Source organism: Grampus griseus, assembly GCF_964374135.1.
Source record: "Grampus griseus genome assembly, chromosome: 1".
NCBI lineage: Eukaryota > Metazoa > Chordata > Mammalia > Artiodactyla > Delphinidae > Grampus > Grampus griseus.
In genome coordinates, this window is record NC_139017.1 from 161,112,667 (window position 1) to 161,139,062 (window position 26,396).

Genomic DNA, 26,396 nt, shown 5'->3' on the forward strand with positions numbered 1-26,396 from the left:
TACCGCGTCCTTGTTCTCTTGGGTCTTCGCGTTCTGTGCTAAGGTTTACGCCCATCCTCCGCCGTACCCGGCCTTAGCCTCGGCGCCACCGCCGCCACACTCGCCGGACCTGCTTCCCGAGGTTGGGGGATGTTGAGCGCAGCACGGAGGACCCTGGCCTGCCGACCTGGTCGGATCAAGGTCCGGAAGGCCACATTGGCCGCATGCGCAGTGAAAGGAGCCGGAACCTGTGAGGGCCGCGCCCTGCTCCCCCCTCGGTCCGCAGGGCCTTGTGCTCCGGTGTGACGGGTGAGTAACGCGGGCAGGCCGCCGGGAGCACGGCAGTTCTGGGACTGAAGTGGCTTAATTTGGGGGGAGACCACGTGATGGAGTCAGCCAGACCTTGAATAGGCCTGTGACAGCTAGCTGCTCGGTGATCTTGGGCAGGTGCCTTCCGTGCCTTCATCTAAATTATCTGGCTGCACAGCACATGTTAAGGAAGTCACCTTGGTGGGTATAAGGACAAGGTTTTCCGGAGGATGGGCTTTAGTCATTCAGATACTATTTTGAATCCTAGGTTTGTCAGTTTTTCCATTGATAGACAACTTTCGGTAAGTAACTTAGTCTAAGTCTTATAAAAAATGGGGATGATAAAATTGTCCAGTGAAGATAAACGAGACACAACACTGGCATATAGTAAAACAAAGTGGTGATTGGGACCTATATGATGTTTGTTCTCTTTTTTTAGTCTCCAGAGTGTCCCAGTAGATGAATTGGTGATAAGTCCTGATGTACAGGATTTAGGTGAGTCTGAGGGCTACACAGTGTTGGGCCTGCCCTGTGACCTGGATTACCCTGTGGCCCTTGTCGAAGCTGCAGCTGCTTCCACATAGCTGCTGTGGTCAAAAAGGAGCCCAGAGTGACAGTTTTCCTTGACGGTCGCTGTTCTGTTTGCTGTAACTGATCTGCAACATTTCAGGAAAAGACAGCTCCCACTGTACCTGCCATTTCTCAGGTATAGCCAGAGACCTTTATTAGAGTTGACACGTTTCCAGAGGCCAGCAGAAATGTTCCACTGATGGGGTCATGCATACAGAGTTAACAGAATAAGGTTTTTGAGAAGTAGCTTGCAGAGACCAAGAACCAGCATGGAGGGGTAGATGGGGGTGGGTTAGATATCTGTACTGGGAAAATCCCGTGGCAGGTGCTGCAGATCTTGGTCGTGCTTTGGGTCATTGCACTGAAAAGCTTATGGCATCAGTACTAAGGACCAAAGGCTAGTCAAAAAACGGTAGTTCTGAAGACCAAATGAAGGGAACGATTAAGATCATTCAGGACAATTGTGTTCTCCTTTTAGCTGTGCCAGATTGAAGATTCCAGGATGACTGAAGTTGACCTTTCTGGTGAGTGAAGACTTGGGTCATGACAGTGATGGAACACAGCAGCCTCAGGACCTGGTAGGTTTTCTGTAGGGACGTAATTTGGGAGCTACCTAGTGGGTCAGTACAGCATGTTCCCAAGGGCTGTGGCTTGTGGCCATGGGCTCTCCAACTGCATGCAAGAGCAACTTGGAGAGACTTTGACAGCACGGGTCAGCATAATACCTGCAGCTGCCACTCGCCTTTCCTATAGTACCTCAGGACCTGGGCTGGAAGCCTTCCACCTGAGTCCATGTGTTTCCATCAAAAAAGTCAGCTTCTGTGTATGGATCAACTTTTTGGTTTAGAGCTTCCACACTTTTTTTCTGCAGGTTGCCCCCACGTTTTACTGGCAGTGCCTGATACTGAAGTATCTGAAAAGACCAGCTTGTTGCTGGAGCCATGCTTTAGAATAAGGTAAAGTTGGATGTTGAAGACAGCCTGACCCTCCGGTTCCCTTTCCCATCAGATCTGAACCTTGGTCTTGGTGGTCGTAAGAGGAGGAATAGTAGTACTGAAGCTATGCTCATGGTGTCTGTTTATATAGCATGTGGGCTAGTTTCAAACAAGGTTGAATTCTCTTGGAACTTTTTGCCTCCTCTCCTGTAAAATGGGATAATCTTAGGCTTAAAGGGAGGCTGTATGTGAAACTGGGCAGCTGGTATAGTGATTGCTGACTAATATTTCTGTATTTGGGAGGGGTTTATCCATAGCTTTCTTGACTCCTGATTGAGTGTTCTTTTTTTTCCCTCCTAAGATCTGTTACCAGTAAAGCTGCCGCCTTCTGCGATTGTGGATCTACAGAGTTGGGTGAGTTGAATGTCTGCCAGAAGCTTTCACACAGCTTCCTTGCAGCTTCCATTAGTATTTCACTGGTATCACCCTAAGCAGTGTAGCCAGTAGATAATAAGGCTACTCAGGTCTGTGTGTAAAAGTCGTTTTTTTATATATCATTTACATCTGGCCTTGTGTGCTGTATTTGTTGGCTCTTCATAACCGTAGGACAAAAAATAAATGTTCACAGTGTGACTTGGTCTGCTGGATTTGCCTATGCTAAATGCCAAGAACACACCTGCAGAGTAGAATGTGGCAGAAGGGACAGCCCTGTGTCTTTACAGCGAGGGCTGACTACTGTGAATGCAGTAATGGCTTGAGCTCATGCTTATTGGTTTTGGTAACCTTGGAGTCTTACCCACCCCTCTCCTGGGAGAGTGGTTCTATTCTAGCTCAAGGTATTTTTTCAGGCTGTGACTGGTCCAGGATGAAACCTAATCTGAGTGGACATCTATGGATGATAAATGCGGATATGGGACTGAGACCAGCCCTTAGGAAAACCTGGGTGGCATTGATTAATTGGGGCATTATTAACACACTGGTGTACACTTCTTTTTCAGGAGAGAAACACTACAGGAAGAGGCAAATGAAGAGACAAGGGGCTCTTTGAGGTGGAAACACCTTTTTTTCTTTCTGATGCTGGTACCTGGCATACAAGTGACCAATAAAAGATTCCTGGATGTATGTTTGTGTCAGTTTTCTTGATGTCCCTCAGATTGTTGGTTATTCCCTATTTAAATACTCTGTAAGACTCAGAATGAATTATAGTCTCAATATCTGAAGAAAAGGTTGATCTCAGAAAGGAACAAAACGATCAGTTCTATAATTGCAATTGTATTACTCTTGCTGAGTGAGAATTCAGGCTAAGCGCAGGACTGGTACTTAACGTCCTGGGGCAGCATACTCCGCCGCCGGCGGCGGGGGGGGGGGCCCCCGTTTCCTAGCACGAAGCTATAGGTAAGGCTTTTCAGGAGGGTCCTTGTGGTAAGTTAAATGGGATCTCCTAATTTATTTAGAAAATAAATACAGAGATGTGTAAGGTTGGCATCAAAATATGGTTTGGTGATGGTTGACCTCATGGTCAGGTTATATTTCTGAATTACCGGTTCCTATATATAAATGGATTAATATCTACTAACAGGTGGGCTTGGCACAGATGGTACAGGCTTTACCTAAAACAATCCAGGACTTTTGGTCTAGATTAAGCTGGCCCCAACACGTCTCTCAATGGGCCACTTCCTCCCCAGTCTGAATAATGAACTCTGCCTAGCCACCAGACTGGAAGCAAGTTTGTTGGGGGAAGGGAATACCTGAAAGCAGATAATTGCCCACCATTTGGCACCATTCCTGTAGGCAGTCCATGCACTCTGACCTCAAGAGAACCTTAAGGAGTAATGTGCCTGTCACCTAAGAAGTTGGTTTTAGTAACTTAACTTTGGTGGTTAATCCTTAATCCCCAGGAGTGTAGACAACCCTACCTGGATAAATGATTATTGTTCAAAGATAAAATGGAACCTCATTCATCCCTCTCCTAACAGCTGGTCCCTTCATTTTCAAACTCAAATGGCTCAAATGAAGGCAGCAGTATCCCAGGAAGTATTCATAATTTCAGGAAACAGTTGATTACTAAAATCTTACAAATTTCAAAAAAGGTAAAAGTTCTTGAAGTAATCTTTTTTTAAAAAAGGAGTCTCTTAGCTCCCTCACAAAGCCCACTCTGGCTTGTGTCTTGTCCTGGCTACATCACGGCGGGGATCTCTGAAGACACTGTGTCCAGGGGCTGCCAGTGGCAGTCCATCAGCGCGTCGTACAGCTCCTCGCTCTGCTCCATGAACTCCTTGTTGGCCTCAGTCACATCCAGCTGTGGCATGGGGTCTGGAAGAGAAGCAAGGATGGGTTCAGGGGGCGCAGAGGGGAGAAGCACTCAGCAGCCACAAGAGACTCAGTACCCTCCTTCCTCGCGTGGGCTGACAGCACTGCCTTGCAGGCTTTCTATGAGGATGAAAACAGGGTAATGCACGGTTCACACTTGAACAGCATGAGTGTGAACCGCGTGGGTCCACTTGTATGCGGATTTTTTCAAGAGTAAATGCTACAGTACTAAACTGTCCACAGTTGGTTGAATCTGAAGATGTGGAGGAACAGGATAGGGACGGCTGACTCTAGGTTACATGTGCATTTTTGACTTGTGAGGTTGGTAGGCGCCCCGACTGTTGAGCTGATCAAGGGTCACCTGTACTCAGAATGTAACACATGTAATTAGAACTCAAATGATGGCGGCTGTTACTCCACACTTATTAAACACTACACATGTCTCTAGCCGTCACATGCACCGGATTTTCTGGTGTGGTCCTGTTTTTCAGTTGGGGTTTGGAAAATCTGATCAACAAAATAATCAAGAACAATGGATGTCTAATGAAAGAGCTATGGTCAAATACAGGAGCTGAAACACCAAGCCCTGTATTTTTAAACTCGTCTTTCTTGATTGCAATAGTGGCATTTGTTCACTAGAAATCATGACAAAATACATAATAGTTTTCTTTTTTTTTAAAACCCCTAACAAGTAAACTACCCTTCGGAGGGAACTGAAGATGAACCTCAGCTGCATCCAACTTGGATGAGTCTCACAAATAAAATGCTGAGTATTGAATGAAAGAACCAAGACAGTACAGACAGTACAATGGCACTGAAGTTCAAAAACAAGCAAAACCAAACCCTGCTACTTAGGGATGCATATCTATGTGAGAAAACTATAAAGAGTTTTGTCCCCACAAAACCCAATACAGTAAGTAGTTTTCCTTAGCGGGGTTGGGGGTTGTGACTGTGGGAATGTTGGCAATGTTTCCACTTGACCTGAATGAAGGTTTCATGGGCATTTCATCATTACATATCAAACTATACATGTTTTGTCTACTTTTCCATGTACTTATATTTCACAATTCAAAAAGTTTAAAAGAATCCTCAGTTACTATGACTGATAACATTTTATATTTTCCTTTCAGTACTGTTGGTTTAAAATGCACACACCCAGGGCTTCCCTGGTGGCGCAGTGGTTGAGAGTCCGCCTGCTGATGCAGGGGACACGGGTTCGTGCCCCAGTCCGGGAAGATCCCACATGGTGCGGAGTGGCTGGGCCCGTGAGCCATCGCCGCTGAGCCTGCACGTCCGGAGCCTGTGCTCCACAGCGGGAGACGCCACAACAGTGAGGGGCCCGCGTACCGCAAAAAACAAAAACAAAAACAAAAATGCACACACCCAGGCCTTCCCTGGTGGTTAAGACTCCGTGCTTCCAAAGCAGGGGGCATGGGTTCGATCCCTGGTTGGGGAAGTTCCGCATGCCTAGGGTGTGGCCATAAATTAATTTAAAAAATAAAATGTACACACCCATTCATTAAAACATTTTAAAATTAACTGGAGAAATTAAAGACCTTAATAAAGAAATCCCACGTACTCTTACTGGAAGACAAATACAGATGGTCCTCGACTTAATGATGGTTTAACTCACGATTTTTCAACTTTACGATGGTAAAAAAGTGACACACATTCAGTAGACACTGAATTTTGATCTTTTCCCGGGCTAGCGATGTGTAGTACAATATTCTTGTGACGCTGGGCAGCAGCAGTCACATGATCACGAGGGTAAACAAGTAATACACTGAAACTGTTGTTTTTCACTAGGATTACAGTATTCAATAAATTGAGAAAATCAACAGTTTATCATAAAATGGGGTTTGTGTTAGATGATTTTGCCCAACTGTAGGTTAATGTTAAGTGTTCTGAGCCTGTTTAAGCTAGGCTAAACTATGACGTTCGGTAGGTTAGGTGTATTAAATGCATTTTTGACTTAATGTTAAGTCGAGGAAGACCTGTATCGTTAAGATGGCAATACTCCCCAAAGTGATCTATAGATTCAATGCGATCCCTATCAAAATCGCAGCTGCCTTTTTTTGTTGTTGCAGAAATTGACAAGCTGATCATTAAATCTGTATGGAAAATGCAAGGCACCCAAAACAGCCTAAACAATCTTCAAAGATAAAAGCTACTAGAAAAAAATAGAATTTTTACAACTCAACAAAAAGACAACCCAATTTAAAAATGGGCAAAAGACTTGAATAGACATTTCTCAAAAAAAGATATACACGTGGCCGATAAACATACGAAAGTATGCTCAACGTCATTAGCCGTCAGAGAAGTGCAACTCTAACCATAATGAGATACCACTTCAAAGCCACTAAGATAGTTAAAATGAAAAATAACGACTGTTGGTGAGGATGTAGAGAAACTGGAATTCTCTTATGCTACTGGGAATGGAAATGTTCCAAGCCCTTTTGGAAAAGTTTGGCCATTTCTCAAATGGTTAAAAAGAGTTTACTACATGATCCAGCAATGCACTCCTAGGTATATACCCAAGAGTACTGAAGACTTTTCTATATCCACACAAAAACTTATACACGCATGTTCATAGCAGCATTATTCATGATACCAAAAGTGGAAACAACCCAAATATCCATCAACAAAATGGATATCCATACAATGGAATATTATTCAACCATAAAAAGAAATGAATGACATGCTACAACATAGATGAATCTTGAAAACACTAAGTGAAAGAAGTGAAAGAAGCCATTCACAAAGGACCACACATCATATATGATTCCATTTATTTAAAATGTCCAGGATTGGTAAATCCAAAGTAGATGAGTGGTTGCCAGGGAACGGATATTGGAGAGTGACTGCTAGGGGTTTCACAGAGTTTCTTCTGGAATTAGTGGTAATGGCTGCAAGACTTTGTGACTATTCTAAAAACTACTGAATTCTACACTTTAAAAGGGTGAATTTTATGTTATGTGAATTATATTCCCCAAAATAAAAAACACAAATCCCTAACTGGGATCTTCCTATATATCCTATTTCAGGACTTTTTTCATTGAGAACATTTTCCTATGTCAATATTATTAGAGAAAGACATGATTTAATAAAACAAACAAAAAATCTTAAGAAAAACCTTACCGGACTTCCCTGTTGGCGCAGTGGTTAAGAATCCACCTGCCAATGCAGGGGACACGGGTTCAAGCCCTGGTCCAGGAAGATCCCACATGCCGCGGAGCAACTAAGCCCGTGCGCCACAACTACTGAGCCTGCACTCAAGAGCCCGCAAGCCACAACTACTGAGCCCGTGTGCCACAACTACTGAAGCCCGCGCACCTAGAGCCCGTGCTCCACAACGAGAAGCCACTGCAATGAGAAGTCCGCGCACCGCAATGAAGAGTAGCCCTCTCTCTGCAACTAGAGGAAGCCCGGGCGCAGCAACTAAGACCCAATGCAGCCAAAAATAAATAAATAATTTTATTAAAACAAACAAAAACCTTACTGTATTTGTTTAACAAATCCCCTATTATTAGATATTTATCTGTACTGATATCATTTTGGGATAAAATCTTTCAGGTAAAATTGATTCAATGGACATGAACATTATAAGAATTCTTTACAGAAACATAGTATATTTTAATTTGTATTTGATTACTAGTATTAGCAGTGTGATGGTTACATTTTATGTGTCAACTTGGTTAGGTTACTGGTGCCCAGTTTGGTGAAACACCAGTCTAGATGAAGGTATTTTGTAGATGTCGTTAACATCAACAAATCAACTGACTTTAAGTAAAGATTACTCTCAATAACATGGGTGGGCCTTAGCCAATCAATTAAAGGCCTTAAGGCCTTAAACTCAAGGTTTCCCAAAGAAGGAATTCTACTTCTAGGCAGTAATACAGAAATTCTGCCTGAGTTTCCAGCTTGCTGGCCCACCTTACAGATTATAGATACGTATATCCTATTGGCTCTGTTTCTCTGGAGAACGTTGACTGACAAATAATGTATGTTTAAATTCTTTTTTCTTGTGGTTTATAGGCCATTTGTGCTTCTTTTCTATATTTTTTCCCCTTTTTTTATATATTTGTTTATTTTTGGCTGCATTGAGTCTTCATTGCTGCGAGCAGACTTTCTCTAGTTGAGGCGAGCGCACACTACTCATCGTTGCGGTGCGCGGGCTTCTCATTGCCGTGGCTTCTCTTGTTGCAGAGCACGTGCTCTAGGCACGCGGGCTCAGTAGTTGTGGCTCAAGGGCTTAGTTGCTCCGCAGCATGTGGGATCTTCCCGGACCAGGGCTCGAACCTGTGTCCCCTGCATTGGCAGGCGGATTCTTAACCACTGTGCCACCAGGGAAGTCCCTTCTTCTGTAAATTGTTTCCAGTTTTCTTGGCTACTCTTTTTTTTTTTTTTTTGTGGTACGCGGGCCTCTCACTGCTGTGGCCTCTCCCGTTGCGGAGCACAGGCTCCGGACGCACAGGCTCAGCGGCCATGGCTCACGGGCCCAGCCGCTCCATGGCATGTGGGATCCTCCCGGACCGGGGCATGAACCCGTGTCCCCCGCATCGGCAGGCGGACTCTCAACCACTGCGCCACCAGGGAAGCCCTCAGCTACTCTTAAGAATCAACCAGTGAGTGCTGAATCAACCAGTCAGTGGTGAATCTTTTCACATAAGTACTGTGTCCGTTTCTGCCACCAGAGGGATATTTCTTTCTCTTGTAATTTTATTGATTTTTGTGTGTGTGTGTGTGGTACGCGGGCCTCTCACTGCTGTGGCCTCTCCCGTTGCGGAGCACAGGCTCCAGACGCGCAGGCTCAGCGGCCATGGCTCACGGGCCCAGCCGCTCCACGGCATGTGGGAACTTCCCGGCCCGGGGCACGAACCCGTGTCCCCTGCATCGGCAGGCGGACTCTCAACCACTGCGCCACCAGGGAAGCCCTCTCTTGTAATTTTAATCTAAATTATGAGTTGAGGCTTTGAGCACGTACAGCATCTCCATATGGAAACTCTAGTCACTCCACTCAGTGGAGGTATCAGCATATGGGAACAGACTAGCAAAGGGATCCACCAAGGGCAGGCATTTGTTTTCTTGTTGTTTTTCATTTGTCTGTTTGTTTGGGGTTTTTTTGGCCATGCCATGGTTTGCAGGATCTTAGTTCCCCGACCAGGGACAGAACCCAGGCCATGGCAGTGAAAGCCCCGAGTCCTAACCACTGGACCACCGGAGAATCCCCAAGGGCAGGCATTTGGGTGTGTGGAACTCTATGGACACACGTACAATAAAGCGCCCTTCCTCACTCTGGAGACTGGGCCTGGAGGACGGCCTGTTGAGCCAAGGGATAGATGAAGAAGGATGACAATCCCTGCAGTGTCCCATCACTGGGTGGCTATTAGGTTGAAATGGGAGGTGTTAGGGAATTCCCTGGCGGTCCAGTGGTTAGGACTCCACGCTTTCACTGACAAAGGTGCGGGTTCAACACCTGGTGGGGGAAGTAATATCCCGCAAGCCATGCGAGGTGGCCAAGAAAAAAAAAAAGGGAGAAATTATAACTCTGTGGTAAAGAGCATGAAGTCTGGGGCAAGACTGCAGGGGTTCCAAGACAGTCCACCTCTTGCAACTATGCTGACCTTGAACAAGTAATTTAACTTCTCTACCTGTTTTCGCCTCTGTAAAATCAAGATAATTGTGGTACTTACCTCAAAGCCGTAGTGAAGGTAAAATGAGTTAATACATGTAAAGTGCTTAGAACAATGCCCTGCATATAGTACAACCTGTTAGCTATTATTAACTACCTAAGCTTCAGTTTTTCTTTTCTGTAGAATGGGGTTTATAACAGTGCCTACTCATCAAAGTGTTGACAGGCAGCAGTGCCTGGCACAAAACATGTTGGCTATTATTATACTATTAATGGACGAGAAAGAAATAGAAAAATTCTAAGGCGTTATACACAAATATTATTACAATCAGGATAATTTCTTTAAAAAGGAGGCAATGCAATGCTTCCTGCAGGACACGGTGAGAGACTGAGGATAGAAAGACAGGGACCCCAGGTTCAACCTTGCTTCTAACTCACTGTGTGACCCTGAGAAGACAGCGAGGATCGCCAGCTCCCCATCCGCCAACTGGAGCTCAATGTCCTGCTCAGCCCATCCCTAGGGTCACTGCTGCCAGAATTAGATGACAGCACATAAGTGAAAGTGCTTTAAAATGCTATGAAGTATATATAATATTCCTATAGGTATAGTTTTTTAAAACATTTTAATTAATTATATGGCATTTCTCCCAATAGATATTAATATGATAATAGCTGCCCCTCCCACTAACAGATTTGCTTTATCCAATAGAAGATGTTACTTCTGCTGGTCAACAGTTTAATCATTTGTATGAATCCCTCTAAATACATAATTGCGCTCTTGTTCCTCTTAGCAATTTTCCCATTAATATTTAAATAAGCTTACCTCCCAATTTGAAAATAAAAATTAAATTTGAAAAAAAAAATGCTACAAAGTAGACAAGTTTGTTTTTTGCCTGCAGATGTTTCCTTTACAGGATATTTTGCTTACAGATCACACTTTCCCTATGACCTTCTCTTCCTTTTTTTTTTAAAATAAATTTATTTATTTCATTTATTTATTATTTTTGGCTGTGTTGGGTCTTTGTTGCTGTGCGCAGGCCTTCTCTAGTTGTGGCGAGCGGGGGCTACTCTGCAGTGTGCGGGCTTCTCACTGCAGTGGCTTCTCTTGCTGTGGAGCACGGGCTCTAGGCATACAGGCTTCTGTAGTTGTGGCGTGCAGGCTTCAGTAGTTGTGGCTCACGGGCTTAGTTACTCCGTGGCATGTGGGTATTCCTGGACTAGGGCTCGAACCCGTGTCCCCTGCATTGGCAGGTGGATTCTTAACCATTGCGCCACCAGGGAAGCCCCTGACCTTCTCTTAAAGAACAATTCTTAAAACAGACTTAGAAAAAGACTCAAAGTTTAAAATCTATCTGACATAAAGTTTTATTTACTTAGAAATCAATGTCTGATTTTATGACAACTGTTATTTTACTTCTTTAAACCTTAAACCTAACATCTGTTCAGAAACATGTTGAAAAAAATCTTGTTTTTTATAATTTTGCAAACCTTAGAGACTCCTTTAAGAAGTAAGAATATCTCATTTGAAAAAAACATTTGTCTGAAGGTTAGCAATTCCTCTGGTTTTCCTTTCTTTTTCTTCTGTTAAATTCAGTAAAAATCATAATAAACTTTTAATTTAAAAAAGTAATAATGGCTATTACTATGTAGAAAAATTAGGGGTGATTTTCAGTTTCTTCATAATACTTTACTGTATTTTTCAAACTTTCAATAACTATTACTTGAGTGAGAAAAACATGTAATTTAAAGATATATGGGAAAAAATTAAAACATGAAATGAAAAAAATGAATTTTACAAACTGAAACAAATATAAGGCAATGGTGTCTTTGCTACAGACCTATATCCTGTCAGGGCTCCCTCCCCTGTCAGTTGCTCCCCAGGGTGCTTTGAGATCTGCACTACGCCCTCGGGTGACACGCACATTTTACGCACTGAGTGAAGGGACTCCTTTCTTACCTTCCAATGCATCATCTCCGACTTCTTCATATGTCTGCCAAGAGACCAGAGAGGTGGGTGAGAAGCATGGTGAAATCCTAGCTCATGACTAGGATGGTTTATTTTTAATAAGAGGAATTAAGCTGCTTCATCTTTCCTTCTGTTTTTTTCTGAAGCCCAAGCTCCCATCCTTACCCATCCCATCCTGGAGAATCACCCAGGTCTCTACAGGATGATGTAACCCAAGAGGGCCAGACCGGCCAAATCACGGTTACCTGCATGGTGCTCTGGGTATACCCATACTGGGGATAACTGTAGCTGTAGCTGCCTGTGTTCTGGTCATAGCCCCACTGGGCATAGTAGTTCTGGTACTGCTGGTAATACTGGTTGTAGCTGTAACTGTACATTTGACTATATTCCACTGGCTTCACACGGCTCCTTAAAAGAAGAAAGAAATAAACAAATAAGCAAACATTTCCATAACACTATATGACCAGGGACTGTTCTGAGTGTTTTACGCAGATTAACTCATTTAATCCCTACAATGGTGCTATGCAGTAAATATGCCATTAGTCCTATTTTACAGATGAGAAAACTGAGGTACAGAGAGGTTACATCATTTGTCCAAAGTCACACAGCGAATAATAGATTCAAACCCACGCAGGCTGGTCCCAGAGCCCAGCTTTAACGATAGGAACTTTCGGGAATTCCCTGGTGGTCGAGTGGTTGGGACTGCACACTTTCACTGCCAAGGGCCTGGGTTCGATCCCTGGTCGGGGAACTGGGACCCTGTGGGCTATGCAGCACGGCCAAAAACAAAAAAAAAAGATGGGAGTTTTCAATGGTTAGGTTTGTCTCTCTTGTCAAACCTTGTTAGTACTGACTTTTCCCCTTCTCAAGATCTTAGAGGGCTGTTTTTCTGCCAGCCACAAAGGCTCAGGTGAACATAGCCTGGAGGATCTGGATTTATAATGATCCAAGAAGCATTTTAAATGACAAAATATCTTATCACCTTTTCCCTGCAAAAACATAAGAGAAGCGTTTTAGTAGCCTGGAACTGTAGTCAAAGCTATCGTTTATGGAGTAGGTACTTGAGATTTGTGCCCATTATTTTTTTTTTAAAGATTTATTTATTTTTGGCTGCTTTGGGTCTTAGTTGCGGCACGCAGGATCTTCGTTGAGGCATGCAGGATCTTCCGTTGCGGTGCGCGGGCTTCTCTCTAGTTGTGGTGTGGGGGTTTTCTCTTCTCTATTTGTGGCGCACAGGTTCCAGGGCACGTGGGCTCTGCAGTTGTGGTGCGCGGGTTCCAGAGTGCGTGGACTCTGTAGTTTGGTGCACGCAGGCTCTAGTTGCTGCACGTGAGCTCAGTAGCTGTGGCGCACGGGCTTACTTGCCCCGTGGCATGTGGTATCTTATTTCCCTGACCAGGGATCGAACCTGTGTCCCCTGCATTGTAAGGGGGATTCTTTACCATTGGACCACCAGAGAAGTCCCTATGCCCATTATTTTTCATACATAGTTTCCTATTTTAAGTCCTGCAAAGCTCTGAGATACAGCTATTATTTATTATTCCCATTTTACAGATGAGAACACTGAGCCTCTGAAAAGTTAAGTGATTTACCCAAGACTACACAGAGGAATGAAGCCAAATTTAACTCCAAGGCTCACACTCCTACCACCACACCACTACATACAGCTCCTGCCCTGACAGACTCAAGACCCCTTGCCTGTCCCCCACTTCCTGCATTCACCAATCAGGGCTGAGGCCTAGGGTCAGCAGAAAGCTTTCTTCTCTGATTGCATGGCTATCCCAGCCACTGCTAACCAAAGACAGAATGTCAAACCTGCAAAGGATCCACTGCTTTCAAAAACGTAAAAAACCACGTGTGATGAGCTCTTCCCAAGTTCCTTGTGAGTTTAATGTCTGGCTGGTGAGCAGGACTCAGCCAGAGCAGTTAGACAGACCATATCTGATTTCCTTAGCATCACCTCCTGACGGGGTGGCTTGATGAAGTTCGACGGCACAGATTCCCTCTCCCCGCCCACTGCCAGGCTGGAAACTGCTAACATTCGCCTCCATGCTAACCCCCCACCCCAGCCATGTGTCCAAGGAGTCCACCTCCCTCCTGACATGTTCAGGTCACTGGAGGTACAGTCTCTCTGGCCTGCGTCTGCACACTTCTCTTCTGTTTCTCCACACTCAGCTCTTACAGGTTAACTCTTGAAGGGAACTCTTATCACCTTCAATTCCCAGTGCTTGAGGGCCACTCCCCACAGGCAGGCATCAAATACTGACAATGTTCAGTGAAGAAATAGATGTAACAGAACGTAAGCTCCCTGCAGAAGGGACTTTGTTTCTCTCGTTTATAGCTACAACTTCAAAGTCTAGGGTGGGGCTGCAGTTGTAGGGACTCATTATGGTTGACTGAATAAATGGTGACACAGCAGAAACCACCAAAATAGTGAACATCAGAGGAACTGCTAGACAGAATATACAATCAAAACAATATCTTGCAGCTATTAAAAATATTACAATGACGACGACTGTGCAACTCAATGGCAAAGTGTGTATAATGAGTAAACTGGGGAAGAAAAAGAGTGAGCACTGTTATTGTAATTTAAAAATGAATAAAGAGGGACTTCTCTGGTGGTCCAGTGGTTAAGGATCCACCATCCAATGCTGGGGACACGGGTTTGATCCCTGGTCGGGGAACTAAGATCCCACGTGCCACAGGCAACTAAGCCCTCGCGCTCTAGAGCCTGTGTGTTGCAACTACTGAGCCCGCATGCTCGGGAGCCCGAGGGCCACAACTAGAGTGAAGCCTGCGTGCCGCAATGAAGAGCCCATGAGCCGCAACTAAGATTCAATGAAGCCAAATGAATGAATGAATGAATAAATAAAATATTTTTTATTAATGAATGAAGAAATGAATCTACCACATGTAAATTGACCCAAATATATGTAGTGTGTGTGTTTTTACATCTACATCTATATCTATATTTATACATCACAGAAGCTTATGGAGAAGCCTGGAAAGGAACCGAGAAATTATAAGCAGTCATTTTAGAGTAATGAGAACATTCCTTTCTTTTCAATATTTTCTTTAATGCTTTTATATACACAGTAGAGCTCAGGGACTTCCCTGGTGGGCCACTGGTTAAGAACTGGTCTTGCAATGCAGGGGAGGCCAGTTCAATCCCTGGTTGGGGCACTAGGATCCCACATGCCACAGAGCAACTAAGCCCACGCACCACAACTACTGAGCCTGTGTGCCACAAATACAGAGCTCACACGCCGCAACTACTGAGCCTGCATGCCACAACTAGAGATCCCGTGCGCCGCAACTAAGACCTGATGCAGTCAATAAATAAATAAATAAATATTTTAAAAAATATGGCTCAAAACAAATAATATTTGAAGGAGGGGAATCACTCAAGCTGATCTTCCATGTATTAAACATTGTTAAACCGCAAAGAGCCTCCAAATCTTTTGCTGCTTTAAAAAACATGGCCATTTGGAAGTTCTGCCCTAAGAGTGCAGCCACTTTTCTACTTTTAACACGGAGTTTCTCAGCCTTGGCAAAACTGACATTTGGATGGCGGGGGCAGATTGCTCTTTGTCACAGGGGCTGTCCTGTGCACTGTAGGATGTTTAGTAGCATCCCTGGCCTGTACTCATTAGATGCCAGCAGCACCTCTCCCCCAGTTGTGATAACCAAATTTGTCTTCAGGTGTTCCAATGACCCCTAGTTCAGAACCATTGCTTGAGCCAAAGGATGGAAGATTATATGCAGAGAAAAATTGTCTTACATCTGAGTAAAAAACCTGCTTGGAGTTGTAAGGAAAGAAGGGTTTTCTGCACAGAGTGACAGGTACAATAGTGATATACATATTCTCTTGTGTTTGTATCATTAATTTTTTTGGCTGCACCACACAGCTTGTGGGAATTCCCTATATCATGTTCCCTATATCATGAATTCTTAGCCACTCCCATAGCAAGGGACACTCATAAGAGGTCTGTAGGTTTCATTGATATAAAAAAGGCTAAAATTGGCTAAAAAGTGTAACTTTCTTCTTTCTGCTCAATTCTTATTAACTGTATGGCTAAATTTTTAACAGCAGCACTACTGGGCAAAGAGCAGGGACATTAAGTTTGCAGACCCAAACTGCTCTTCCAGCATTGCTACCAGCGACGTCTGAATGTATCTGCTTCCCCCAGCCATAGCTCTCTCCCCAGCTACGAGCTTCTGGAGGGGCAGGGTTATGCTAGCTCATCTCTAGCACCCAGCCTGGCAAATATCAGGCACTCATTATTTGTGGCCTGAACTGAATCTCCTGGCAGCCTCCCATTCAGCACGTGGACGCCCTGATTATCAACAACAGACGAGGCGTGTGTGGGTGGGGATCAGTCCAGAAGCCCTCCCTGGCCCCCACGCCAGCGCAGAACTCACGCTTTAGGGATCGCCACACTCAGACGCACTGGTTTAGACCCCAGTCCAACTGCTCCCTGGCACTCTGTCAGGGCTCGCTTCTGTTCCAGCTCATCTGTGAATTTCACAAAACCATAGCCCCTGCAGAAGAAAAACACACACTATTTGGATCACAAATGTGATGGAGGTAAAGCCTAAGAATGGAAAAGGGGCTGAGAAGGGAGAGAGTCCATCAAACCACATGGGCAGGGCTGAGAGCCCCATGAGCAGAGGGGTGCCACAGAGCCACGTGAGATTCAAGCACTGGAGGATCCCAAGATCTGCGGAATTCCCACTTTCAGCTCATCAGTCTCTTCCATACCGTCCTGATAGGGCTTCTTCCCAAAGAGTAGCTTACCTCCCAATCTACTTGAAAGTATTATTATTATCATTATGGTAGTAGCAGCAGTAGTAACAGTCATAGAAAGTCATTCAGCAAATATTTACCGAGTATGCTCGGTATTACACGAGGCACTGGGACCCAGCAGTCACAAGCAGGTGAGGTTCCTGCTCTCCTGAACGCATATTCCACTTGGGGGGTGAATGAATGATAACTAACATTTAATGACCATTTATTATTTCCCAGGCATTGTGCTGAGCATTTTCCCAGGATTATCTCATTAAACTGTCCAACAACTTGATGAAGGGAGTATCCACATCCTACTGAAGACAGAACCAAAGTTCAGAGAGGTTTAATAGCTTGCCCAAAGTCGTAGTAGAAGCAGGATTCAAATTCAAAGCCCAAGCTCATAACTAGTACTCAGATCAAGAAAGAACTTTTCCTGACAAATATTGTATGATCTCACTTATATGTGGAATCTAAAATATGATACAGATGAGCTTATTTACAAAACAGAAACAGACTCACAAACATAGAAAACAAACTTATGGTTACCAAAGGTGAAAGGGGGTGGGGGAGGGATAAATTGGAAGTTTGAGATTAGCAGATACAAACTACTATATATAAAATAGATAAACAAGGTCCTACTGTACAGCACAGGAAACTATATAAATATCCTGTAATAAACCATAATGGAAAAGAATATGAAAAAGAATATATACACATATAAACCTTTCCTGAGGTCTTTCCACTTTTAAAGTAACAATAATAAATAAAAGAAGAAACACCTATAAAGCATTTCCTATTGATTCATTTATATTACATCATTCAATCCTTAAACCACCCCACGAGAGATGCAGAAACTATTAATCAGTCCCGTTTCACAGATGAGGAAACAAGGTCAGAGGTTCAGTAACTTGTCTGCTGCATAATCCCTGGGCAGTACTGAGGCTGGGATTCATACCAGGCAGTTTAGCTCCAGAGCCTGTGCTCTTAACCACAATGCAACAGGGCCTCGTTACCACACCTCCATCTATGAGATAAATGCTGCAACCAACAGGGTAGGCATCAATAAAATGAAGGCCTTACTTAGACACTCCTGTCTGGTCCAAAACCACCTTGCCTCCCCGACAGGAAGGGTAGACTTTGACGAAGAATTCATACAGCATGCCATCATCCACATCTGGGGTCAGGTCCCCCACAAAGAGGGAGTACTCGGGGCTGAGAAGAGAGAACAAAATTCAGAGACAAAGACCAAAACTTTTGTTCTGATGAGCTCTTTTGGCCCATTCTAGGTAAATCTTTTCTGTGCCGCCTTAGGCAACAACACATCTGATGGGTCCTTGACCAGGTCCTAATCTGTTTCATTTGGCAGTCCCGGCAGAAGAGTTACGGAAGGAGTCCCCCGCCCCAAGTCGCTCACCCACTGTATAACGCCTGTCTGGCTTCAAGCATTACATGAGTGCAGACAGGGGCACACGTCAGAGGTGCTCAAAACATAAAACTAGAGATTCTGTATTCACCGCATATTTTCAATTCAAATGGTGAAAGGCAGAGGGAAAATGAGAACTGAACCTTCTCTCCTCAAGATGTGCTAACATGAAATGCCTCAACTTTTAGGACAGGCGTCAGCAAACTTTTTCTATGAAGGCCATATAGTAAATATTTCAGGCTCTTTGGGGACACCTCTGGTCTCTATTGCTCTTTCTTTGTCTGTTTTCACAATCCTTTAAAAATGTAAAGAGGGGACTTCCCTGGTGGTCCAGTGCTTAAGACTCCACGCTTCCACCACAGAGGGGCATGGGTTCGATCCCTGTCAGGGAACTAAGATCCCGCATGCCACGTGGCATGGCATGGCATGGTATGCATGCATACATACATATATAAGTAAATATGTAAAGGGAGTTCCCTGGCAGTCCAGTGGTTAGGACTCCACACTCTCACTGCCAAGGGCCCAGGTTCAATCCCTGGTTGGGGAACTAGGATCCCACAAGCCGCACGGCACAGCCAAAAAAAAAAAAAAAAAAAGTAAAAACCACCTTTAGCTTGCAGGTGATAACAAAATTAGGCCACAGTTTGCCAACCCCTGTTCTAGAACAATTCTTTAAGAAAAAAAAAAGCAAACATTATTATTTTATTTCAAGTTAAAGTCAGAATACACAAAAGGAAAAAGAAAACTAAAATTACCAATAATCCAACCACTCAAGGGTAATCACTAAGAACACTTTGATATATACTTTTGTCTTTTTTCTTTGGCTTCTTCTTTTGAATTTACAAAAATTGGATACGACTCGTTTTGTTTCTAGCATTTTTTTCACTTTTAGCATCTCACCAACGTCTTAACATATGAGTATTCTGCTATGGTACATTAACAGATACACAGCATTCCAAATAATGAACATATTGTAATTTAAACCCCTTCCCTATTATTAGATTACTTGGGTTTTCCCCCAATTTTGCCCATTATATGTAACACTTCAATGAATACTTTCTTTTAAAATTTTTAATGGAGTATAGTTGATTTACAATGTTGTGCTAGTTTCTGGTGTACAGTGAAGTGAATCAGTTATACATATACATATATCCACTCTTTTTTTAGATTCTTTCCCTATATAGGCCATTACAGAGTACTGAGTAGAGTTCCCTGTGCTACACAGTAGGTTTTTATTAGTTATCTATTTATAAATAGTAGTGTGTATACGTCAATCCCAATCTCCCAATTTATCCCTCCCTCCCCTTATCCCCTAGGAATCATAAGTTAGTTTTCTAAGTCTATGGCTCTACTTCTGTTTTGTAAATAAGTTCATCTGTATCCTTTTTTGAGATTCCACTGTGATATCATATGATATCAATGAACACTTTCAAGGCTAACCTTTACACACATCAATGAATAAACTCTGAAAAGCAGAATTACAGGTTCAAAGGGTACAACTCTATCTAAAGCTTTTGATACATTGTTTTCAAGCTTTCAGACAGCAGTTTGGAATGCTCAATCAATTTATGTTGCTACAACAGGTTGATTCTTACTGAATAAAATGTCAATACTGTGAGCAGTCATGGGACTAGGGGAGGGACCAAATATAGAGAAGACATGGGCCCTGACTGGAAGCAAACTGGAAGCGTCCACCAATAGGGATGGGAGGGGGTCGACCTTAGGAGGGAGGCAAAGCAGGGCCAAACTCAGCTCCCCATTCTCCTCTTTGGGAGTGACCAGCACAGTGACGCATCTTGTCTCTATCTAGACATTTCCTGGGACTTGAAGCTACCTTGTGGCTACTCTGTACTTACCTGTTATCTGGCTGTTTCCCATAAGTGGCATAGTTCAGTTTAAAACGTTTTGCCTGGAAATTCAAAAACAAACAAACTAAAACAGAGAAAGGTGTTTTAAGAGTCAAACAATATTTGAAAAAAACTGAAATAAATTACCTTGGCCAAAATATCTCCCCCTCTCTAAGCCTCAGCTTTTTCTCCTGTATAAAAGGAGGGGGTTGCACGGATGACCGCTAAGAGCACTGCCAGCTCCATGGTTCTATGAGCCCAGGTGTGCCAGCGTGGTGCAGCTGTAAGCTAAGTAACTGTGGGAAGAGCAGAATGTAACTCTCTTGAAAAGTGTCCTCACTGCTGCCAGCCTGTTCTGCTTTCTCAAGCAAGAGGTCTAGAGTTTCAAGTCTTCCGTTATGGAGGCAGCAGTGCAGAGTGAAAAGGGAATGGATTTTAGAGGCAACCAATCTTCAGTTTGCATCCTGGCTCTGCTACTTACTACCTGTGTTGCCTTGGGTAAGTTATTCCGTTTCCCTGTGATTCAGTTTCCTGGTCTGTCAAAGATAACAACGCCTACTGTTTAGGGTTGTTACAGGATTAAATAAAATATACAGTTGGGATTCAATAAATGAGTTATCAATAACGATAAAAATGGTGACATCATCATTATCTCAGTGTCCTTACAGGTGTGGCTCCTGGAAGGGGTTTCCCGTTGATTTTATGCAAACACTTCTCAGCTGTGGCCAAATCTGCGAATTCTACAAAGCAGTAGCCAGCTGGGATCCTGGAAAGAAAACAGAAAAAGAGAATGGTTAAAGATGTGATACCCAGATGAGAGACTGAGTCTGGGCCTGAAGGGAGGAAAAAATCCTTTTCTAATCAGAGCCCATACTATTAATGTTTACTATGCAATCCAATCAAACCTTTAGATCTAATGTCCAGTTTATAGGAAATATTAGGAACAGAACAAGTAAAACACCACCACAAGGAAACAAACAAATCCAGAATGCAGGACCAGAATCCAGAATGTAAGGCAATCCTACGTCTTTAAAAAGTCAGTGCTCTGAGAAAAGAAAGAAGTGGGCTTTTCCACATTAAAAAGAGACAAAAGAACTAAATGCAATACAGGATCTGATCTCTGACTGGATCCTAATTCATTAAAAAAAAAACAAAAAAAAAAAACAAAAAAAAAGCTATAAAAGGTATTCTGGGGACAATCATAAAAATTTAAATGTAGACTGACCATTATGTGGTATTAGGGAATCATTAATTTTGTTAATGTGATATGAGCATTGTTGGTATGTAACAGAATGTCCAGTTATTGGCAATGTATATTCAAATATTTAGCAGTGAAATATCATAATGCCTGTAATTTACTTTCATATGGTTCAGCAAAAAAAAAAATCTACCTATCTAAATCTATCTTTATAGACAGGTAGATAAGAAAAATATGGCAACATATTAACAATTTTTGAAATTAGGTGTTGAGGGACTTCCCTGCACAGTGGTTAAGAATCTGCCTGCCAGTGCAGGGGATATGGGTTCGAGCCCTGGTCCGGGAAGATCCCACATGCCACGGAGTGAGTAAGCCCACGCACCACAACTATGGAGCCCACATGCCACAGCTACTGAAGCCCGCACGCCTACAGCCCGTGCTCTGCAACAAGAGAAGCCACCGCAATGAGAAGCCCGCACACCACAACGAAGAGTAGCCCCTGCTCGCCGCAACCAGAGAAAGCCCGCGGCAGCAAGGAAGACCCAAGGCAGCCAAAAATAAAGTAAATAAATAAATTTACAAAAAAAAAAAGAAAAGAAAAAGAAATTTGGGGGTGGCTGTATGAGAGTTCATTGTACTCTTCTTTCTACATTTGTTTTAAACTTTTCATAATTTAAAAGGTTTTTTGGATCACCTACCACCGGCCAGGCTGATATAGAGTTGAAGAACATGGTTCCTATTTAGAAACTTGAAATCTATTTGGACAACGTAAATCTATGGACCTTACCTAATTGGGGGATGTCCGTGAGATTCCTAGTGTTCTATTTTTTAAAGCATCACTAAGAGACATATGTAGGAGGATGTGGCTAGATCCTCTGACATCCCTTCCTCCTAAGAGTTTTATACTGAAAACAGTTAATTTTCCTCAACTGCCTCCTTAAAGCTATCACCAGTGAAATAAACCAGACTTCTCTGGAACTATGATACTCAGTTCAAATAACCTTCCGGACACCAAGCCAAAAGGTATGGGCAAGGGCAGTACCTGAGCCCAAGGATCTCAGAACACAGTCTATGAGCTCCATAAATGTTGACGCTTAGAGGAACGGTGGGCCAACTCTGTGCCTTCTGTCTTGTGTGTGCTAGAATCTTAAGGCTCACAGATATAAAGACCACCACCAGTAAGAGCTGAGCATTACTGAGCACCCACTGCAGTCCAAGCACTGTGCTAGCCACTTCACATGCACCATCTCATCTAATCCTCACATAACTCTATGAGGGAATGAAACCATTGCTCCTATTTCGATGTGGAGACTGAGATTTAGGATTATACAATATGCCTTAAACCACACAGCTGGTATGTGCCAAAGGCTGGATTTGAATTCAGGACAGTCTGAACATTTTATTTTGAAGAATTCCAAATATAAAAATTGAAAGAATTGCATAGCAAACACCATATATATATATATATACCCACCACCTACAATTAACACTTTATTATACTTACTTTATCACATAACTATCCATCCATCCATGCCCCTACTCATTTATCATCCTTATTTTCTGATATATTTCGAAGTAAGTTGCAGATATTGGTATACTTCCCTCAATTACTTTAACATGCTTATTATTAACTAGAGTTCAATGATTTAGTTTTTTCCTTTTAAGGTTAAATTTACATGCAATGAAATGCACATATTCTTCAAGATGCTGAGTTCTTTCCACCAGATTAATTTTGTGTATTTTAGAACTTTATGTAAATGCAGTAAGGCTTCTTTAATTTAGCATAATGTTTTTAAGATTCATTCATGTTGTCACTATATTAGTAGTCTGTCCCTTTTTATTGCTAAGTGGTATTTTATTGTATGAATATACCAGTATTTATTTATCTATTTACCTATTCATGGATACTTGGACTGCAGTTTGGGGCCACTGTCCAATGTGCTACGCACATCCTTTTTCAAGTCCTTTTTCTGGTAGATGCATGTTTTTATTTCTCTTGGGTAAACACCTAGGACTAGGGACTTCCCCAGTGGGCCAGTGGTTAAGATTCCCCACTCCCAACGCAGGGGGCCCAAGTTCAATCCCTGGTCAGGGAAATGAAAGAAAAAAAAAAAAGAGCCCACATGCCACAATGAAGATCTCACACATGGCAACTAAGACCCAGCGCAGCCAAATAAATAAATAGATGTTTTAAATATATATATATATAAAAAATACCTAGGACTAGACTTGTTGTGCCATATGGTGGTAGGTGTATTTAAGAAACTGCCAGGGAATTCCCTGGTGGTCCAGTGGTTAGGACTCGATGTTTTCGCTGACAGGGCCCAGGTTCAATCCCTGGTTGGGGAACTAAGATCCTGCAAGCCGTGCGGCATGGCCAAAAAAAAAAAAAAGAAAAAAGAAAACTGCCAGACACTTGTCCCCAGGGGTCATACCATTTTATAGTCCCACCAGTGATGAGAGACGTGGCTGCTCCACATATGACTGCATTCTTTTTTTTTCTTTGTTGAATTTTAAAAATTGTCATTGAGTATACAAAACATAAAATGTACCATTTTAACCATTTTTAAGTATACAGTTCTGTGGTATTAAGTACATTCACACTGTTTTGCAACCAATCACTATATCCTTCCTTTTTTATTTAAGCTTTAATTTTATTTATTCTTGGCTGCATTGGGTCTTCGTTGTTGCACACCGGCTTTCTCTAGTTGCATCAAGCCGGGGTTTGTCTTGTTGCGGAACACGGGCTCTAGGCATGCAGGCTCAGCAGTTGTGGTGCACAAGCTTAGCTGCTCCGCGGCATGTGGGATCTTCCCAGACCAGGGATCCAACCCACGTCTCCTGCATTGGCAGGTGGATTCTTATCCACTGCGCCACCAGGGAAGTCCCCAATCACTATATTCTTAAGCACTATGCTCTGCTGCATATTATTTTTTCCTGGGTCTTATCTTTTTCCCGTATTTTCTCAGTTCCTGATTTTTTTTTTTTTTTGGTACGCGGGCCTCTCACTGTTGTGGCCTCTCCCGTTGCTGAGCACAGGCTCCGGACGCACAGGCTCAGCAGCCATGGCTCACGGGCCCAGCCGCTCCGCGGCATGTGGGATCTTCCCAGACCAGGGCACGAACCCGTGTCCCCTGCATCGGCAGGCGGACTCTCAACCACTGCGCCACCAGGGAAGCCCTCAGTTCCTGATTTTTAATTTACGTTTATTTATTTTACAGTATTCTTATACACCACTTCAAAGTCTTTGTCATATGACACAGAATGCACATGTAATGTGTCTGTAAATGCCACCATAAAAAATCAGCTAGAGTTTAGTAATCAATGGTATGAAAGGATAATTCCAATTCTTAATAAAGATTAAAATGTGAGAACCTATATCACTGTTTTAAAAAGAATAAAGTATTACAGAATGTATTTTCATGCCAGTAGCTGATTATCGGGGTTTTCTGTCTGGAGGAACAAGAAGAAAAACATTTAGGCCAGCATGCTCTACCAGTCAGAAAATCCGTCCCTGGGTACCGGGGTTCTGAATACACAAAGTACCTGTTCACCAAACAGCCAAAAACCTGGCCACATTTCGTATCTCTCACCTGTATTTTTCAACTATTTGACATTTTAGCAAGCTGCTTTAGTACTTGGCACAGAGTAGATGCTCAATAAACACTGTCAAATTGATAAAGGAATCCTGTTATTTCTAACTAGAACCCTAAGGAAACCTAAGCTCCTAAGAGAGAAAGAAGAAACTGGAGGCAATAGAGCACTTCTATCTGACAGTATTCTCTGCATTTCGTTTTGAATATTTATTTATTACCTCATTCCCCCATTAGCATGTAGTAAACTCCACGAGAGGAGGGACTACGTCTGGCTAGTTTCAGCCATGTATCCAGGGAATCTAGAACAGCAGCACATAGGTAGCATCTTATTCACATAAGAGTTAAGGGCACTCATGAACTTTGAGAACAGAGCTGAGTTACAGTCCTGGCTTCTCATTTAAAAGCTGTGTAACTTTAAGACAACTGTTAAGCTTCTCTAATAACAGTACTTAGCTCAGAGGTTTTTGTGATTTTAAAGTGCTTATTACCTAGCAGATCATAATCTGTTTATATTTACCAAGCATATACCATATGCCAGACATCGTTCTAAACGTTGAATGTGAATTAGTGGCACTTAATCCTCACCAGAACTCTATGAGGTAGGTGCTTTTATTATCTCCATTTTTATAGGCAAGGTGAAGAGGAAGAGGTTAAATAACTTGATCAAGGTCACACAGCAGACAGAGCTTTCAAAACCAGTTTGGCTCGAGTCAGCAATACGCTATACGTCCTCTTAACAAGCCCCCAAATGCTTATATCATTACAATAACATTATTAGGGGTGAGAAGCCCCGACTCTTGCGGTGTTTACCTTCTCCTGAATGACACTTGCAGCGCGATCTACTGAGGAGACCTGAGGCTGAGACGGAAGGAGAGAACATACCCAGTGAGGCGGTTTCGGATAATTTTGACGCTCATCACGGTCTCCCCCATGGTGGCAAAGGCTCTGGAGATGAAGTTCTCATCCATGTAGGGTTCCAGCTGCGTAAACACAAGAGCGGAGCTGCTCAGGCCAGCATCCAGGCTCCTCATTCCCGCATCCGGAGCCCCTCCCCCTCTGCCCGGGGTTTGCTGCACGCTGCGGGCGGGAGTGGAGTGGGGTGAAGAGGCTTCCGTCTGCGGTGTGATCTGAAGCCTGCGTTCCCAGTCCCCTGCCTTCCTTCCCTTCAAATTTACTCCTTTGAGGAAGTCTCCCCTTTGGATTTAGGAACCCCATCCCTCCAGTCCTACAACCACGGGCGCTCTTCAATCCTTGGGATTCCTCTCATTCTATCCGCCCAAAGACCCTCCCTCTTTCCCTGGCGTGAACCCAGGCGGGGCCCCAGGGCCCCTCCCACTCCGAATCAGCCCCTTCACCTAGATGCTGGGACCCGCTTTGGAGTCACCTAAGAGAACTCCCCCGCCCATTCACTTCCACCCTTTTGGGATCCGAGGACCCTCCTCCTCAGTCCCTTTCTCCCTCGTGACACTAAGATTCCTGCTCCGCAGACCCGGGCGGCCGCCGTCACTCACGTCGCCCATCCACAGGCTTGCCGCCATGCCCGAGGCCCCGCCAGGACTTCGCTGGCCACCGAGGCTAGCGCGGACGCCGGACCGCCGAGCCGGAACCTCCACAGAGCATGCGCCTCCGACGCCTTCTGCGCACGCTCCGCAACTCGGCGCCCAGGGCCGCGCCCACGTGCCGCTCGGGGTCTTGCGGGATCCCTGTGGGCGGGTCTCAAGACTGGAGCCTGCAGGATGGGGCGGGGCAGACACTGCCTGGCGTTGGATGGTGAGTGGCGCGGGTGAGGGGCTTTCTCGGGTTTCTTTCTGATTTTATTTAAACACACACGTACATATAAAA

General features: G+C 43.7%; 1 protein-coding gene and 1 long non-coding RNA gene across 2 annotated transcripts; one reads left to right on the forward strand and one right to left on the reverse strand.

Moving 5' to 3' along the window:
• On the forward strand, positions 1–2,915 carry LOC309835930. The gene is made up of 6 exons (XR_014298060.1): positions 1–288; positions 728–783; positions 1,337–1,436; positions 1,730–1,814; positions 2,155–2,207; positions 2,792–2,915. It is a non-coding gene; the product is annotated as an uncharacterized lncRNA (long non-coding RNA).
• Positions 2,837–26,174, reverse strand: TRNAU1AP (tRNA selenocysteine 1 associated protein 1). Its single transcript, XM_082675637.1, has 9 exons — positions 26,066–26,174; positions 25,437–25,534; positions 20,427–20,526; positions 19,770–19,822; positions 17,571–17,702; positions 16,124–16,243; positions 11,947–12,109; positions 11,693–11,726; positions 2,837–4,106 (listed from the first exon to the last, which is right to left on the reverse strand). Exons 1-9 carry the CDS (start codon positions 26,090–26,092, stop codon positions 3,970–3,972), a joined length of 864 nt encoding a protein of 287 aa, XP_082531763.1. The 5' UTR covers positions 26,093–26,174; the 3' UTR covers positions 2,837–3,969.
• Between the last annotated feature and the right edge of the window lie 222 nt (positions 26,175–26,396).

Coding starts and splice junctions, on each gene's coding strand:
- TRNAU1AP (XM_082675637.1), bottom strand. CDS start 26,092: ATGGCGGCAAGCCTGTGGATGGGCGAC. Junction 20,527..25,436: donor ATCCGAAACCGCCTCACTGG/GTATGTTCTCTC, acceptor TTTTCTTTCCAG/GATCCCAGCTGGCTACTGCT. Junction 19,823..20,426: donor CCCTTCCAGGAGCCACACCT/GTAAGGACACTG, acceptor TTGAATTTCCAG/GCAAAACGTTTTAAACTGAA.